The following is a 17,796-nucleotide window of genomic DNA, read 5'->3' as shown; positions in this document are numbered from 1 at the left end:
GGATAAGAAGCGCGGCGCACGTCAAGGGTATGTTGGGAAACAAGGGATGGGAAGCCACGGGAACCAAGTCACGTTCTGGCGGTGAAATGACGCCACACGCCTTTGCCAGCTTGCTAACTGGAGAGCGAGTCCAGCGAAACTTCGAGCCTCGTGATGTCCGGCCCTCAGATTGTCCCGGTTTGGGACTGGTGAAGCAGCTGACACGCGGCCCATCAGGCAAGGAGGACGCGGCCAAACGCCGACTATCCCGCGCGTACTTGCCTTCCTCTATCTCATTATATACGTATTTGCCTGGGGAATTGCTACTCATCTTTCTCACTCGTAGCCGCCGAGTTTGAACTGCAGTTTGATGCATTCCTTGGGGATCAACTGCAATGAGTGAGATGACGTTGGATGGTGATCGACGGTCCGTGCCTGATTGATTTTCATTCCCGGCGGTAGAATCGCAAGAGTACGCAGCCCGTTTTACAATCACCTGGCGACCTCTTAGTGCCTGGCCCCACTTGGCCACTTTGGATCATTACCACAAAGCGCTTCGCTTTGGATTCATTGCCATCGGGGGACCCGAGTACATGCAATTCCACACCCAGCGCCACGTCGCAACGCACCACACCACACCATTCCGCCCTCGAACGCCCCGATACAGTTGGCACACTAGACAGATGGTACAGTAACGGGGTTACATGCAATGTGGCAGGATCGGGTTTTCCGTCCAGTCCAGTGCCATTGTACAATGGGGCCCACTGGATAACAGGTTGATTGTCCTTGATGTTGATGCAATGATGGCTAGTAGCCGATGATACATGCGTGTGGCAAGCTGGGGAAGATGGGTATATTGATGAGGAGAACAATGTCACTTCTTTCGCTTCGAGGACGAGCCCATAGCGGAAATCACACGCTTCTGGCGAGTAGGCAGTCGGACGCTCTGGTCTGCAAAGCACTGTGTCAACTCGGTGGTGGGGAGGACGCCAGGGAACCGTTTAGCCGAGCTTGTAGCGTCAGTGGGGAGAACGACGACAGAAAAGAAGAAAAATACACTTACTAGACAGTAAATGCGTCACTGAATATTCTCGCGAGAATCTCTGTCGACTCGTCCTTGAGGACCTCGGCTTTAGCGAGACTGCTGATGTCAGATGGCACTAACCATATCGTCGATGATACTTACGACGTCAGGTCGACCAGAGTAAATCGCAAAGAAAACGTCCCCTCCGTGCGGATACCAAGATCATGGGCAAAGAAAAATAATCCGGGGTCGCCATTCAGATCTTTGAGCCTTTGACAGACGGCTCCCATCGAGCCAACCAGGACGCGCGAGTAATGCGAGGTAGTGGACATGCGCTCTGGATAGGCTGATTCCGGATATAATTGTGCAGTAGTGGACGCTGGCGATGCTGCGAGCGGTAGAGAAGATTGCTGAATCACAGGAGAAGGGGCATGAGTGTACAGGGGACCATGAGACGACCATCCTCGGGACTGGGGGTCGCTGACCGTCGATGACCATGGGCGGTTTTCTGATGGTCCGGTGTTCATTCTGTCCCACTCTGGAAACCCAGGAGTGTGCGGCCGAGGCTCAGGGTAGACATGGTCTCGTCCCCAGTCGCCGTCGGCAGAGCTCGTAGCTGGACGATAGGCCGACCAACTGGAAACATGGCGTTCACCTCTATATTCTGGCCCGGTTGTCGCCAAGTCTGGGCCCCAGGGTTGTGGATCATGCATGGGCGGCGGCCGCATCTCGCCTGTTATTGGTCGTCGGCGAGGCGGTGGTGGTGACCGGTATTGATCATACTCTTCCGGCGGGAGCGTGTACGCGTCGGTCCAAGCTGGAGGCGCACCCTGGTTGTCAGGATGTCCAGGTGGTAGCCATGGGACGGAGCCTGGTGCTGATGGGTAGGGTGGGAGTGGTTGGGACGGAAATGATGGGGAAGGTGATGATGACGGGCGGCCTGGGTCGAAATGCGTTAGGTCCAACAACATACGCCATATAAGACAGACTCGGCTGACCATGCTTCAGACTTACCGTAGTGTTGCCAACCATAGCTGCAGGCTGCAGAGCCTGTCATGGAGCGATTGTATGTTCGGTTGAACGCCGAAGGGGCCAGGTCATACCGATGGGTCGACGCAGCACGAGATGCCGCATGGGTAAACAACGCATATTGGTCTGGTCGTGCGCCGGGGTGCATAACGATGGACCGCTGCTGAGTCCGATCCCCGTTCCACAAGTCAACCATGAGGATGAACCTGTGCACATCGATAGCACTGGCCACGTCAGTAAGGATGTCCTTGACCGAAGCGGGGTTTGGTCCAAGAAAAGGAGGGTAGTGACGCACTGTGGTTTGATTGCGTTCCCCAACTTGTCAAAGACACGCAGTTGGATGATTGGGGGCGGTGACAAAGGTCGCCTGTCCTGGGCACAAGTCAGCCACTGTTGTCGGGAAATAACCACACCAACTCACCTTATCTCCAAATCCGCAGGCTCGTGCACGCTGGGGCTGTTGGATGACCTCAAGCACATAAGCACTGTAATGTTTCAGCGAGGCTTCCGATGCATAACAGTAAGTTGTTACGTACAGCTCGCTGAGTGACAGTTGTTGGTCAGGCGGTATTGCAACGCTGGAAGTGGACATTCCGCGCTCCTGCCTGTAGTCGTCATCATCGAGCTCGTCGCTATCGTCATCGCTTGAGCCTGCAGAATCTTCGGTGCTGACAGTGGCCGCTGTTGTCCCTGTCGCATCTCTACTCATTTGGGGCCTGGTTTTTGACCTGGGAGGTCGTGCTTCCGATGGTTGTGCCTGTGACGAAGAAGTCGTCCACTGAGCAAAGCCGCCTCTAACAGATGGCGATGACCGATGCGTAGGGATCCGGGTGGCGGTCGTGTTTGAACGCTCTGTTGCGGCTGATGATGGAGGTGAATGTTCTGGTTGCTGCTCCTCGTCGCCTAGGGAGCGTGACGGCGAGGAGCGACTGGCCGACATGAGGGTGACGGTTATGGTAAGGTGCGTCAGGTGAGGGCCGGCGGGCTGGATGCCCGGGCCGCTCCGCGGTTATGGTTGGTGGTCGTTTCAGAAATTGTGTGATGAAGAGTTGAATGCTGAAATGAAGAGGCGACGAACAAGGAACAGATCAGACAGTTAAGGTTGTGTTGGGTCTGCGAAGTGGCAAAGCGGAGAGACCGACGTCGAGGCAAAGGTCAGCATACCACGAGCGAATAGGAGGGATTTCGGGTAGAGGGGAGGTAGGGTACAAGTCATGGATAGGTGGGATCCGTCGTAAAGGAATAGGCAGCAGCTCCGAACTCGGACATGGATTGGAATCGTGCAAAGAGCAGCAGCGTCGCTCAGAACTTGTCGGTAAGAAGTGGGCCAGGGTCGGAACCAAGGATGAAAGGCAGGGTACCGAGGGTTGCCGGCAGAGAGCAGGGGGTGTCGGTCATGCGGATGGCTAGCCAGCGCGAAGAGCCAGCTTCACTGACGATAGGAGAGGGAGAATGAGAGAGAGAGAGACAAAAGGAGCGGAGACAGAGGGAGCGAGAGGTTTCAAGATGTGTGGGTGCGTGGACGTCGAGAAGAGGATGGAGCGTGAGCATGGGGAGGCTGAGAAGTAAGAGTTGCGCGCGTCTCCAGAAGGTCCATAAGGTCCACAAGCTGTGGTAATGATCAAAGACCACATGAACTTTGGACTGTAGACCTTGGGCGGTTACTGAGGAGGCATCAACCAAGACCAAAACCAGGGATGGTTAATCTTGGTTGTCCAAACTCAGGGGTTATCATTTATGATCCCTGAAAGTGATGAGCGTTGACGTGATTCAAACATCCAGGCACTCTTCAAAAAGGTGGCACTGTAACTCTTTTTACTCGTTCTCCTTCTCCTCCTCCACCTCCTCCTCCTCCCTTCTTTGACCTAAAGTACCCTAAGGCCCCAGGAGTCCCAGGGGCCCCAGGAGCCTCATCAGCCCCTGTAGTAGACTCGGTAAGCCGTGAGGCTCAGCTCTTGTGCCGTCTCTGGCCTCAGGTTGGCCTACATGATGGCGCATGCCACACACACACACATGACAGCGGTCAAGTTCGATGCCGTCAAGTTTCACCTTCAATCCCTCTGACCGAATGCCGATACCGTCTCCCCCTCATACATGACCAAAGGCTCTCCAACCCGACCTGCCTCTTCTCCCCTCACCACCCCAGCCCTCGGCTTGTCGGAAGACCCGTTGCCGAGGCTCGGGAGCAATGCACCCCCGGGGCATGCGCGAGGAGCAGAACCGGTCTGGAATCCAAGGATCGACCAGTTCATCAAACAGCCGTGTAGATCACACGTTTGATACTCTCAATCTCGCTGTTTCGCACAAGAGCAATAGCCGAGCAGTCCGAGGTTGACGTTACCGCTCCTCACGGCCCGTGTCACTGTGCTTGCACCTCCAGACGCGCAGGGCGTAATGGCCATAATGGCCATTTGCCATAGAGCGAGCGGTCTCCTTCCGCCGTCTAAAAGGAGTGCGTAACACTTCTTTAGTCTGCCGGCTGCCGGGCCGGGAGGACTACCTACTCCAGCGGGACCAGAGTGGAACAAGCTTCTCTTGAGTAACCTGAACCCCTAAAGACCATGCAGGATGGAGGGGAACCCTCGCCATCCTAAATTAAGTAGCCAGTTGACAGGTTCTCAAACCTTAAGCAGCGTCCTCCCTTGCCTCACCCTACCTCTCGTCGCACAGTCAGGAGTCGCAGAACCCAAGGGCCACGGCACAGCACGGGTGCACACTAGTGTGGGGCAGCATGTCGTCTTTGAAACTTCGGACCACAAGGTGAAGATGAAGGGGTCAGGAGGAGCCTCGGGCATTCAGACTCAGGAGACGTAGTCAGCCAAGCATATGAGTTTTGCAGGCATTGCGTCCCGAGAGCAGGAATGAGGTCACCCATTGGGTAGCACTGATCGGGGGCGTGCTGACGCAAGCCCGCCATCAACATAACCTTCAGGCGTGGCTGGAGATGGGGCGTGAGGGACGGAGGTGGTTGAAGGGAGGAATGGCACCATATTTGCTGAAACAGCGCTGCCAACGGGCACCAGGGCGCAGAAGTCTGCCTGGCTGGCTAGGAACGAGTAACTCACCCAAAGTTTGACGGTTGCGTTGAAGATTCCAAGCACGGAAGAACCCTGTGTTGCACGTGCGACGAGGGTCAGGCGGTACGGTGTCTGGAGTGAAGAGTTTGTTTCTTCAAAGCCCTTGGCTTGGGTGCGGTGAGTGACGTTGTTGTGTCGGAGTGCTGTCAGAGACCTTGAGGGCTGGGGTTTCGAGGTTTCCTGCAGACGCCCCAGGGTGGAGACCCGATGACCTTTGGGCCGTGACGGTATTTGGTCCTGCCCGACAATGGCGTCACAAAAGACGCCGGTGAATGAGAGTGTGACCTGGACTTGTACTGGTACTTGGGTGCGCTGGTAACCGAAGCAACCAGTGGATCAGAGGACGCGACGCTAATCCTTTTGGCGCACGAGGCACAGCGTCCGGTTCCCGTGCTCCCGCGCTGCTCGGTCCAGAGGTCGGTAAATGCGGTACACCAAGTGCGGGGCGATGCGGTGGATACGATGCGGTTGATACCTCTGAATGAGCTTGACTGGTCGACAACGGTATCGAGCAAGTCTGTGGCCCCGGCGCGGTTGTCAGATCAGACGATCTTCTACGCTTAGATTGGGTGTGGACGGTCCACTAGCGCGGTCACCGGGACTACAGGTACAAGAGTGCCCTGGTGACGGGGTGGCAGAATGAGGTACAAGTGGCGCCGTATGGATCCGGGGAGAGGTAGGTAGGTGTATGTCGTGGTCCTAAGAATCCTCCGCGGCTGGCCTATTGATTAAGGGCAACAGCCGGACAATGGTAAGTTGTACAGTATGCAGACTTGACAACCAAAGCGGACCAGGTTCGTCGTCACTCGTTTGTTAACAGCCAAGCGGAGGAAGGTGCTGGCGAGAGTAACGCCTCTGGTAACTCGGGTGTCGTTGAGATGAGACTGTGGATACTCGGCTTGAGAACGACGTGGAGACGCCGAGGCACTGGTGGCCGCTGGTGGGTAGAGTGGCGCAGAGCGTGGAGAGGCTAGTCGATGATTGTCCTAATGAGCTCATGAGCTAACGAGAGAGGGCAACCCGGGAACAAGGAAGAAGGGTTTAAAGGCGAGAACGGAATGTGGTGAGCAAGGCGGTCTTTAAATCCTTGTATCTTTGTCTCGTGTGTGTGACCAAGACAGACTTACACATTACAGCGCTCAAAGGGGTCAGATGGTGAGGTCGGAGCGTGGGGCACCTAGATGTCGTATAGCTCTTCGACGGTTAAAGGGGCGTATGACCGAGGTGGGGGTTAGGAAAGGTAGGTGGGGGGTAGGGGGAAGGATCAAAAGTAACGCTTCACTCAAGTACGCAAAGGGAGAGTTGTTGTTGGCAAGAATGAGATGGGTATAATAAATAGTGGGAACAAGTCAACCTAACCTTTGTGTAGAATCATTCTAATATAAAGATGGTAATCGGGGTTTGTAAATTGGTTGTTTTGAACGTGAAATCCAGAATCGTGGAACGGATAATTCTAGAGTTTGCATGTCTGATCGGCAGGATCAAGTTACCCTAAGTACGACCTTGCCATTCTTTCAACAGTAGCAAGCTGACCACGCAGCGACAGGCGACTTTGAAATAACGATGCCCCAAACACGACTCGTCTCCATTGGCCTGTTGAGGCTATACGGGTCAGGGAGCAGCTCCACTCATGCCGTCTGGCCGTCAGGTCTGTACGGCCGCCGGTACCTGTACATCATCCGGGTTTACCAAACGGTCGCGAGACGATCGGCTGGGGCCGTGGGAGGAGGGCACAGGTTCTGTCACTGTTGGTGACGGCAACTCGAAACAGGTGGAAGCAGGGCTCAACGCTGCCGCTCACTTTTGCAATGCCGCACCGCTGGAAGTGGGTATGTGGCGGGCGCACGTGCAGCCATTCACATGTGACTGACGATCCCGGCGAGTGTTTCAGCCGCAGGCCGAGTTACGTCTACCCTCGGCGGGGGAGTACATGTAAGATTCTTAAGAGGCTTACTGCAAGCTTCTTGCCCCTCAAAAGTCAAGGCGTCTACAGAAGATGGGGTGCATTCCAACCGATCGTCGCCACATGCCTGGACAAGCTGTTTCTCCATCTCGGAGATGGCTCGAGTGGATCTGTATGCTACAGTAGCTGTGCATCGGTCTCCATCTCGGGCGACGGGATAGGAACAAGGGTTGCGCATTCGGCTCAAGCAAGCCAAGCACGCGTCAAGATGATCGCCCTCGTTCCATGGCTTGGACCAAACGACCATGGCCGCAATTGCATTCCTCAGCGCTCAGGCGGACAGACTCAGCGGCCAACATCATTAACACGAACACAACGACGGTTCAAGGTACCGTGCCGGGTCAGGCAACTGGTTGCCACATGTAGCATGACAGGCAGGGCATTTGGTCCAGAGCCATGCCCGGGATAATGCTTGCATACTTATCGTGTTCCTGTAGGTACCTCGAGCGTGTCACACCATGAAGTGTGAACTTTGGTGGCGACCAAAGGCATTGCGCTCATAACTGACATGGATACAGACAGAGAGGAGACCCAAGAATCTCACGTGACAAATGAATGTGGGTGGTTACGAGAGGGGTGGGGGATGGGACGGAGAGGCGCCCTGACTCCGCCTGACAACAAGTGGGGGAGAGTGCTGCCCGTGCTGCAGTACAATGAAATGGTGTCACATGTTAACCAGTGCACCTCGGCTTCTCTCTGAACTCCGTGGCCGAAGGATCCTGTGTGCAGCTGGAACTGAACCTAACCGCCGGAGTCCATGATGCGTGAGGCTAACTAGCTTACCGGGCACAATCTCGGCAAGCGGAAACGTACGGAATCACTCGTATTCCGCAAGCGATTACGTGGTTGTATGGCACAGTCTGCCGGCATAGAGTCCCGTTGTCGTCAGGCCAGAAAATATTGTGTAGGGGTCGGTGGGACAGTTACTGCTTGTCACACTGCTACATGTGACACTTTGTGTACAGTGTGTGGCAGAGCAGGAGGTTGTTGGGTTGTTCAGGTTATTGGGTTGTGATAAGTTTTACGTTGTGAGGCTCAAGGCCAAGGATCGTAAGGATCATTACGATCGTCCGCCGATCACTGAAACGTTGTTGTGGCTTTACAGGCTTCATTCATATATCCCCTTCGGTTCAAAAGTTCGCCCCGTTTCACGTTCAGCACATTGATCGAAGGGTCTGATGGGAGCTCCACCTGTGAGGTTGAACCTCCGTCCAGATCGGAGTGGAGACTGTTGCACAGTAAGTTTTGAATGTCTTGGCACTGCGTTGTCGGAGTAGACCGCCGAGGTCTACATGTTTAGTGCAATATGACAGGCGGCGAGCGCCGTCAGCTTGAGAGGGTCACATGGCCGGTGACGATACAAAGGGTGCAAGAAATAGCCGTGAACGGGCATTTCATATCGCCCTCAAAATATACCAGGACCGCTTCTGCTGTGGGCGGAGACGTTTGAGGCCATCTTCTGAGTGTGGCGCCACAAAAGTAGGAAGCTTCGCTGATCACAGACACTCATTCTGAGGAGGGAAGAGTGGAGCTACTTTGTCACCAGTTCACATCTAGCCTCACTCACCTCGTATAGCAGTGCGACCAAGGAGCGGCGTCATGGATCGCCACCAGTCCTTGAAAATTGCTTGGCCACATCACTCATTTTACACTGTGGCGTGCCATTACAGGATGGGACAGCATTTTTGTCCCATAACTCGGGGCTCTCCAACAGCAATAGTTTGGGCCGCGACGGGTCGGCGTTTGGACACCGGGGTCTGCGGCCTTTCCTCATTCGGCTCTTTAGTCTTTCCTCACAGGTCACGTCGTAGGTGCCGGATCGGGTCTTTAGCGAGAGATCGATAGAGCAAGAAGGCGACAAAAATTGTTACGTCGCTATCAGATCAAGGTGAGTGTGGCAGGCGTATACTTCTGGAAGACCTTTTACGGAGCGGACTGCTGACGGGCAATGAGGTGGTTTGTTCCTCTTTCCGATACCGAAGGAGATGGGGTACTAGTCAGTTAGATGCGCCTTGTTGGCGTTCTTAATCAAGACGTAATTGGAACTAATTGTAAGCGACGACCTGGCAGATTCTGCTACTAGGGGCAAGATCTCGACGTCGACTACAGCCATCACATTCATGAAGCATACAGCTGTAACTCAACACCTCTGAAGAATCACTCCTCTTGGTCCTTTTAGGCGTGTGCTTATCTGTGACATTCGAAGAACGCCACCGTTGTTGTGGGGGCGAACAGCGATTGCCTCGGGCGTACGTCCAACTCTTCCTGATTCCACACTGTCGCACAAAACCAGCTTTGCGCTTGATCGTTTAGTGGAATCGACGGGGTACAATCTCCTGAGAATTCAAACGTCGAGCATCAGCCATTGAACGGTATGTCCTACATGTACTAACCTGTGACAATCAAAGAGGGGTATGCGTGAATGTGGTGGCTCCTGAAGGGCAGGTAGAGGGCTATGGAGGGAGTGCAGGAGGCGATAACTACGACCGTCAGCTGGAGCACGCACGCCGCCTACGAGTCAATTCAACAACAGCGGCTCAGTCCCTGGCAAGGTAGGAGTGGCGGAACTCGATACAGATCTGCATCCTGAGAGCCTAACGGGGGGAGAAAGAGATAAGGAGAGGACGACCGGAGAGTGCTCGACCGGCGGCGCTTGGTGCCGTCCTCAAGCTCTTCAGTTGCTCTGACTTCCAAGCCCCGACTACGATGAGTAAGTGATCCCGCGAAGAAGAAGACGAGTCTCTCGGAACGCAGCAAGGCGCAGTCCATCCATCCCTGTACAACATGATCTCTCGTGATGATAGCGTGCGAGCGGCCCACTGTTGGGCGAACATGTCGGGGTCTAACGAGGTTAACAAATCCCTATGCTTCCTGAGCCAGCTAGAATCTGCCATCGTCGTCGCTGTCGTCAACCTCTTCCCCCCAAACTGGCCTGAGCGCCACTCACACCTGCCGCGAGTTTTGCACGCGGATGTACAGCCAATCAATCGCCTCACGCACACCCGTACTGCCGTCAGCTCTCCCCCGCAATGTACATACCCTTCCAGTGCCGATCCGCCGAGTACATCGAGGCTGGCCATGCGTTGAGCCTTGTCCTCGTCTGGAAGCTCGATTGTAGCCGAGAGCGGGCTGTCGGGGACGGCTGCACGTTCAGGACGCGCGCGTTGCCATGCATCAAAAGATTCACGGACTTCGGCGACGGTGAGGGACGTGTCCTTGTCCTGCTTGTTGGCAAGGAGGAGGAGGGGGAGGTTGAGTAGGCGTGGAGAGTTTAGGACCTCGTCTGGAGTCAGCTGTCTGGCGTCTTGGATTGCGCCGGAATGACAGGTTGTTCCGAGATACGCGCCATGCGCACACTGTCATTGCTACTGCTTGCGACTCACCAAATACCTCCCACGTCTCGCTTAGGCGCGCTTGGTCGCTGGCATCGAGGACGAAAACGACGGCATGGCACTCGTCGTAGTATCGCGGCCAGATGGAGCGGATGTCACGCTGCCCGCCGAGATCAAAAAAGTGCATCGTCGTTGAGGGGAGCGAGATCTTGCCGACTTGGGTTAGTGGCGTCGAGGGCGTAGCGTCCGTTAGTCGGCAGGAGGGCTGGCTCTACGGTGACAGCACGGCTGTCATGTGGAGGACGCGCTGCTTAGACCCACTGTTCTGTCCGACTGTCGGACCAATCTTATCTGGCGGCATGCCGGGCGTGGGGTTGTATAGGGTCTTGATCTGTTCGAGCATCGTCTGATGTCAGTTCTGTCGAGATGGACCTTGGGCTCGCACCGTCTTGCCCGCCTGCTGTCAGTCACGTCGGCTTGACACGCACGTTGTCTAGCCCAATGATGACGACCGAGTACTCATCCTTGCGTGTGAGGTATGTATGCAGGCCTTTGAAGAGGTGGTACATGATGTTGGACGGAGAGAGATGGAGTCATGGAAACCATGGATTCCATCTCTGATGGCAATCCAGTCCACTTGCCAGGTCATGTTGTCAAGAAGCACTTTGGGCCCCACACGGGAACAAATTCGTATCACAACTCACTGTACCTTATAACGACATCCTACTCTGATATATGATCTGATACTCTCTCACACAATCTCACAGCTCACAATCAATCAATCAAAATATTTCAATCAATATTTCAATAGCCATATAGCCAAGACACTTCTTACGCTTTCCTACAAGACTTCTTTCACATTCTACCCTTACCAGCCGTATCGCTCGCCAGCCGTGCGCGCCATAATGTCCTTGGCAGGACCAAGGAGACGTGTAAACGCCTGCTCTCCCAGAGCCGCGACCCGAATCTTCTCAGACGCACGAACTGTCGCGGCTCGGGTTTGGCGGTTGAGGAGGGCAAGCTCTGTCATTGTCAGCTCTGAATTGTACATCGGGCGGATCCACTCACCACCGAAGTAGTCTCCCTTGCTCATCTTCTTGACGACGGTCTCAACGCCATCAATGAGCTTGATGGCCTCAGCGGTACCGCTCTCGATCAGGAAGAACTCGTCACCCATCTCGCCGTGGCGGATGATGTCTTGTCCAGCATCGAACGAGCGAGACTCGAGCACGTCGGCGATCTTTGCGCGCTCCCCGGGCTTGAGCGACGCCAGAATGGGCACAGCAGCGAGGAATGCCTCGTATTCGCGGCGCCTGCGAGAGGTGTGCTGTTTGGTTAGCTCATGGGCTCCTCCTATCGCAACTTACGTCTAAAAGAATGGTGCGGAACGAGACACGGTCAAGGGCCCACAGAGTGCAAGGCGTCGTGGAGACGATGGTCGCCGCACGAGGAGCGCTATTGTTAGCTAAGCAGTTCATTTGTGACGTACTTGTGCATCAAAGCGAGTTCACCGAAAGAAGCGCCCTCGTGGTAGACGACCACACGCTTGCCGAGTGCCTCAGAGTCGCCAGCAGCAAAGTCGATGGGCTGGCCGTCCCTCTTGACAAAGACCTCAAGTTCACCGTCCTCGACAATGTAGAAGTAGTCACCCGCATCACCCTGTTGGATGATCGTCTCTTTCGGGGGAATGGTGACCTCGCGCATGGCTGTGAGCACGTCCATCTCCTGCTCCTCATCGAGGTTCTTGAACAGGAAATTGTCCTTGATGGCGAAACGGATCCGCTCAATTTGCTCCGGAGTCTTGGGGAAGGTCGGTATGGCGTTTCCGCTTGACTCGTCATCCTCGTCCTCCTCCTCGATGAATGCGTTTGCTCCGGGGTCATACTTCTTCGAATGGTGCGACGGCTGCAGTGACTCGGCAGACACCGAGGTACGACGGCCGAGAGCGTACTGCGGAATGGGAGGAGCCTCGTCATCGCTGTCCTCCTCTTCATCCTCGTCCTCAGGGGAAGGGGGACGAGGAACGCCCACAGGCGCCGACGGGGTCTGCGCGCTGGGGCCGAATGGCGAGTTGCTATTAAAGTTCTTGTCCGTTGGCTCCCCGAACGGCGATGAGTCATTCGCGGCCCTGTCCGGCACATCGTGGCCGCCGAATGACGATGCAAACAAACCAGCAGCCGCCGCTCCCCCTCCGAGTGCAGCACCTCCCATGGCAGCAGCACCAATACCACGGTTAGATCCGCGGTCAGTAGGGTCGAGGAGTTCGGAACGCGGAGAAGTCTCTCCAGGGCCCTTGGCAAAGTTGACTACCTCGCCTGGGTTCGAGGATGTGCGCTTCAACGTCAGCTTGGATGTATTCGTTGAAGCATTGCATTTCGTCAAGGAGCAAGATTGACTCACCTCGTCACGCAGCTTGTCCTGAAACCAGTCTGCGCAGAACTGCAGAAGGTCGGATGGTTGCTGCCTAGCGACGTCCCTGTTGAGGTCGTTGAGAATGTTCTGGTACTGGGGACTAGCACTGGCGCCCGACATGGCCGGTCAATTGGGTGGGAAAACAGGAGAAGGAAGGCGATAAGCGGCTGGGGGCAAGAGGGGATGGTGGGGGCTGTGCGAGGGGGTTAAGTGAACACGCGATGCGGCAAGTGATGATCCGGGGTTGATGACAAGTGGAGGTGAATGTAGTGGAAGGAAGAGTGGCGAGGAAGGCTGGGATAATGGCAAGGAGGATGGAAGGATGGAAGGATGATGGATTGAGGTTGATGGTTGATGGATGATGGATGATGGATGAAAGAGAGCGGGGAAGGTAGGTAGTGAGAGTGATGATGGTGATGGTGATGGGTGTGAGACGAGGCAAGGTGGGTTAGGTAGGGGTTTGAATGGGGTGAGTCCAAGTGGGGGATGGGTGGGAGGGGAGGGGATGACGGAGTAGTTGAGTGAGTGTGTGATGGCTGTACTATGTTGTCTATTAGCTTGGGGGTGAGGTGGGGGGGTATGGATTATTGAATGCTAGATACCAAGGTGCAAGGGCAGAGGGTACAAGTAGGGTTAAGGGAGTGGGGGCCACCTGACAAGTGTGTATTGTGTCTCAAGTGGGCAGTAGTTCATAGCCAGTGACCAATGACGCAATCCTCTTCAGACTCTCTATTGTACCTTTCCCTATTCACTTTCACTTCTACTCCCGTCCCATTCCATTCATTATTATAATCATCCCCACGTCATTGTTTGTAGCTTTACTAATCTATTACCTTTGTTTATTAGAACAAGGTTACAGTATGCTCAGCGTGCGCTGTGTGCGTGGTGAGGGCAGCCTGTTCGTTTCGGGAGGTCGACTCCCTAAGTCATAGGTCATGGGTGATCTCTAATGTTCCTTTGATCACACTAACAGATCAACATACAACCACTTGCACAATCTCTTCCCCATCCCATCCCATCCCATCCCATCTCATCTCATCACATTCAACTACAACTTTAGCCATCGTCACCGTCACTACCGCACTCTAGCCTTGATCTCTTGCACAACTTGGTCCCATTCAGCCAACTCGTGGGAGGCTCTAGAGTGCCAAAACAGGCCGTTGAACGTGCCTGCCTATCCGGGTGCCTCTCATTACTCTCCGCTACGCCACCTTGCGCGCACCTCTTTCTCGTCCACGCGGTATCAAGGCCCACCAACAAGAGAGCTGGGAGCAAACAAGAGCTGGACGCATAGCTCCATCAGCGCGTCCAAAAAGACAATCTGGTTTGTAGGCTTGGCTTCTCTTGCTCCTCGTCGCACTCAACTCACATCTCTGGCCCCTTGTCCCTTTGGGTCCCCATTTAGACCGGCCGCTAGCGTCCACAGGTCCCAAACCTGCCGCTCAGATATCCCCCACTCTTCCCTTTCTTTCCTTCCTCTCGAGTTCTTCGCTAATCGACCCCGCAGGACCACCCCACACGATTCCAGCTATGGTAACCGCTGTTGGTGAGGTTTAAGCTCTGCCTCCTCCAGAAGTCGGACACAACTGCCAACTTGGACGTGTCGTTTGCCATCATTTATCCAAACGTTGCCTGCTTGCCTGTCACGTTTGTTATGGCAACCACTCTCGAGTTGTCGCCAACGACAGCAGAACTGGCCGTTGATTTCGCCGACATGCAGCTCGGTCAGGATGACCTTGCTCAAGAGCAAGACCAGCACAGGCTCGACTCGACCGCGAGGACGGCGCCCGTGACGTCGTCCCCATTGGCACCGGCGTCCCTGCCCGTTGTACCCAACCACTCTGGAGAGGAGTCATCCTCGTCCATATCTGCTGGGCTCTGCTCGGACGAGTCGCCGCCGCGCCCGTCGCGGTCCATTCTGCGCAAGTCCCGGGGGACGGACCTCACGTGCGTAAAGGACCGTGCGGCCTGCACTGGTGCTAACTGGCAGGATGTTGCTGCTTGAAGCTGAAAACCTACACGCAGAGGTCGCTACCCTCCTCGATAAGATATACGAGATCGAAGAGCTCCGCCATTCCCCGTCTGCCCGATCCGGCCATGCTACCAGATTGGACGGACTTTTGTCGGAACTGGAAGACTCGATCCAGGCTCTCAGCAAGCGCATGTCGACCTTCGAGGTCGGCCCGGAGAGCGACCCCTCAGGTGTGCTTGCCCCCCTTCGAGCAGACTGGACCAAGGTCCTAACCCAGCACGCACAGCTCAAGCAGGAGCTGCAAGAAGACCCATGGCTCATCCGCTTTCGCACGTATGTCATTCTTCCATGACGAGACATCTGACGCCAGTACCGCAGATCAAGCGCAGGACATGATGGATCCATTACAGAACAGTCTCCAGGATGTGACAGTGAGCGAGGACCTTGTCCCTCCCCATGCACACGCTGATGGACAGTCGTACGTTGGGCGGATCCTGTCGTCTTTGGCTCCGGTACCGATGTCGGCACCAGATGGCAAGCTCAGCATCGAGCGACTACGAAGGCTTGTAGCTGGACATGCGAGATTGAAAGTGTGAGTCGTCAACGATCAACGGGGCCAGCTGACCACTAGCGCATATGTTCCAAGTGTCAACAAGATTCTGCGCATCATGGACAAGAGCGTCGCGGAGCGCGTGGTCAAGAACGGAGAAGCTTTGCGACGTGTCGCGGACATGCAGCAACGATGGAGCGCGCTGCAACGCCAGCTCGGCCACCTTGACGACAAGGTCAGACTCGTCCTGTCGCAGAATGACCCAGATCATCCACATTTCGAGGAGAATGTTGAGATGCTGGAAGACGACCGGTCACACTACACCTCACCCATGCACTCGCCCCCGATCTCGAAGGCAGACACTCCCCCACTCTACAGTCTACAACGAGTGTTGAGCGCTGGCTCCGCTTTACCGACTGCTCGGCAATCGTTGTTTCCCCCGACAGCTCCGAGGACTGGCTCGATCACGCCCAACGCCCAGCGCTCTGTGAGGCGAATCCAGTCACGACCCTCTCTTCCTGTCACCTCTCCTTTAGATCGTCCAAGGTGGAACGCGTCAACCCGGCCGTTCGACCCTCCCACTACCCCGCCTGCTCTAAGACGCCCGAGCCAAGGGAGCCAGAATTCGTTGGGGATGTCGGCGTCGATCGGAAGACGTCCGAGCCAGGCGAGCATCGTATCTGCGTTCGGTACGCATTCTCTTCGCCGTGTTGGAAGCCCGACTTTTCCCTCTCCTCCTGGGTCGACCGGACCGCGTATGCCGCACAGTACGCCACGTAAGAGCGTACCGAGCACACCGACCAGGCCAAGACCAGCGGGCCGCCAATCGTTCGGGGCCTCACTTGGGAGGGTGCCACCGTCCGCCTTCCGCGTCGTGTCGCCAGCCCCGTCCATGCCACATCGACCCTTGTCCCGCATGTCCGTCGGCTCAGTGGTCTCCTCTCATTTCCCAGTGCCAGGCAGGCCCTTCGTTCCGAGCAAGTATGACTTGCTGGATCAGGAGGTGCAAAAGGTAATCGACCTCGTGCAGCCCAACATTCTCATTAGGAGGTTGGACCCGCCTCTGCGTCGCGGCCAAAGGAAGGCGGAAGGCGAGCCGTGGGCGGGGGAGTTTGTCTTCGGAGGGGGAGAGCGGAGCACGAGCGTCAAGCTGCTTGAGCTGCCCGGGCGCGGGCCGCCTGGCGCACCTAGGCGAGTCAAGGTCATGGTGCGGGTGGGAGGCGGTGAGTCGTTGGTTCACAAGTGGTGCTGACCACAGCTTGGAGTGACCTTAAGGTCCACCTACAGAAGAAGAAGGAGGATGCTGTAAGCATCGCGACGAGTTAGGTTTTGAGTGCGAATCGAGAAGTAGGAAGGAATCAAGGAGGAGTGAAGGAAGAGGGGAAGAGCATTTGTGGCATAGACTCTCCATGTTCAAGTTCACCCATTGTCGCCTAACCACCTGTATGCATTGCACCTCTATCGACACTAGATTACCTCTTCTTCCGGGGGTGTCTGTCTGTCCAGCTCCTCCAATATCCCTTTCCACATGTCGACAATCTGCTGTTCCCATCCACTTCGCTCCTCTTCTGTATGCACCTCACCGTCGACGCCGTCGGGGCCCATGGACTCGCCGCCGAATGACCCATATGGCCTTGCCCACAAAAGAATCTTCTCGCGCGCGAGGTTGATAACGGAACGCAGGCGGACCTTGGATGTCTGGTCGATCCCCTGGCCTCCTTCGACTTCCACAGCTTCGCCTCCCGTGGAATCCTCCCCAGCCCTCCATCCTTCGCCTCGTAGCACTGCAATCCACCCCCGCTCAATGATCCCAAGGAGATCGAGGACGCCCTGCATCGTCTCTCCCGCCTTCTCCGCAATGACAGCACACACGTCGGGATCAGTCTCGTCCACACCGTCCGATACGGTCATGAGCGGGAGCTTCTGGATGTAACGAGGCGCGTTGGCGGTTAAAGCGAGGAGGTATGCTGCGCGGGTGGACGCCCACGGTTCACGCGCTGGGAGCTGGAGTATCGCTTGGAACAGCGGTAACAGACGAGAAATGAGAGATGACAGCGGCGCAAGGCGGCTGATGTTAGCTCAGAGGCGGGTTGGCGCACTGTTTCCGCTCGTCGCGCTCAAGGCCGAGGGAGGCCGAGTCGAGGTACGCTCGCAGCGCGGCTTCCTGCGATTCTGTGAGAGAAAGGTAGGACTGGGGTGGGGCGCGCGACCAGGGCCCGGTATCTGGGATGTGCCCTGTCATGGGAGATGGAATATATGGAATAGGTGAAACGGAGGGTGATTACAGCAACAAGCTTAACGGACATGGCGAGTGGAGGATTGTGGAGGCCGGGAGTAAATTGCGTCAGAGGCAAAAGTGGAGGTGGTTGATTGTACTATCTTGTACCAAGTTGCAAGTTGCAAGTCGATCTAGATTCTCTTTGTCACCATCTCTTCGTTTCATTACTCCAAACTCTGA

The 17,796-nt window shown here is 55.7% G+C and overlaps 5 protein-coding genes across 5 annotated transcripts; 1 reads left to right on the top strand and 4 right to left on the bottom strand.

Annotated features, from left to right (window-relative positions):
• Positions 1-853: 853 nt before the first annotated feature.
• Positions 854-1,335, bottom strand: velB (uncharacterized protein; the record flags this gene model as incomplete). The annotated part of the gene is made up of 3 exons (XM_060599832.1): positions 854-989; positions 1,043-1,120; positions 1,166-1,335. The coding sequence occupies 3 exons, from the start codon at positions 1,333-1,335 to the stop codon at positions 854-856; spliced, it is 384 nt and encodes a 127-aa protein (XP_060456487.1).
• An 8,617-nt stretch (positions 1,336-9,952) lies between these two features.
• Positions 9,953-10,973, bottom strand: ARL3 (uncharacterized protein; the record flags this gene model as incomplete). The annotated part of the gene is made up of 8 exons (XM_060599831.1): positions 9,953-9,974; positions 10,020-10,079; positions 10,112-10,214; positions 10,260-10,355; positions 10,456-10,620; positions 10,726-10,810; positions 10,850-10,861; positions 10,893-10,973. 8 exons carry the CDS (start codon positions 10,971-10,973, stop codon positions 9,953-9,955), a joined length of 624 nt encoding a protein of 207 aa, XP_060456486.1.
• Positions 10,974-11,272: 299 nt separating this feature from the next.
• On the bottom strand, positions 11,273-12,936 carry PKAR (uncharacterized protein; the record flags this gene model as incomplete). The annotated part of the gene is made up of 5 exons (XM_060599830.1): positions 11,273-11,427; positions 11,473-11,731; positions 11,772-11,859; positions 11,894-12,738; positions 12,805-12,936. The coding sequence occupies 5 exons, from the start codon at positions 12,934-12,936 to the stop codon at positions 11,273-11,275; spliced, it is 1,479 nt and encodes a 492-aa protein (XP_060456485.1).
• Positions 12,937-14,530: 1,594 nt separating this feature from the next.
• Positions 14,531-16,664, top strand: CcaverHIS019_0400390 (uncharacterized protein; the record flags this gene model as incomplete). Its single annotated transcript, XM_060599829.1, has 8 exons — positions 14,531-14,763; positions 14,807-15,121; positions 15,159-15,219; positions 15,265-15,380; positions 15,420-15,573; positions 15,717-16,105; positions 16,143-16,561; positions 16,597-16,664. The coding sequence occupies 8 exons, from the start codon at positions 14,531-14,533 to the stop codon at positions 16,662-16,664; spliced, it is 1,755 nt and encodes a 584-aa protein (XP_060456484.1).
• A 141-nt stretch (positions 16,665-16,805) lies between these two features.
• Positions 16,806-17,580, bottom strand: CcaverHIS019_0400380 (uncharacterized protein; the record flags this gene model as incomplete). The annotated part of the gene is made up of 2 exons (XM_060599828.1): positions 16,806-17,406; positions 17,438-17,580. The coding sequence occupies 2 exons, from the start codon at positions 17,578-17,580 to the stop codon at positions 16,806-16,808; spliced, it is 744 nt and encodes a 247-aa protein (XP_060456483.1).
• Between the last annotated feature and the right edge of the window lie 216 nt (positions 17,581-17,796).

The sequence above is a fragment of the Cutaneotrichosporon cavernicola genome (genome assembly GCF_030864355.1).
Source record: "Cutaneotrichosporon cavernicola HIS019 DNA, chromosome: 4".
NCBI lineage: Eukaryota > Fungi > Basidiomycota > Tremellomycetes > Trichosporonales > Trichosporonaceae > Cutaneotrichosporon > Cutaneotrichosporon cavernicola.
Note: the sequence above shows the minus strand (reverse complement) of the source record. Positions and strands in the feature narration are given on the sequence as shown.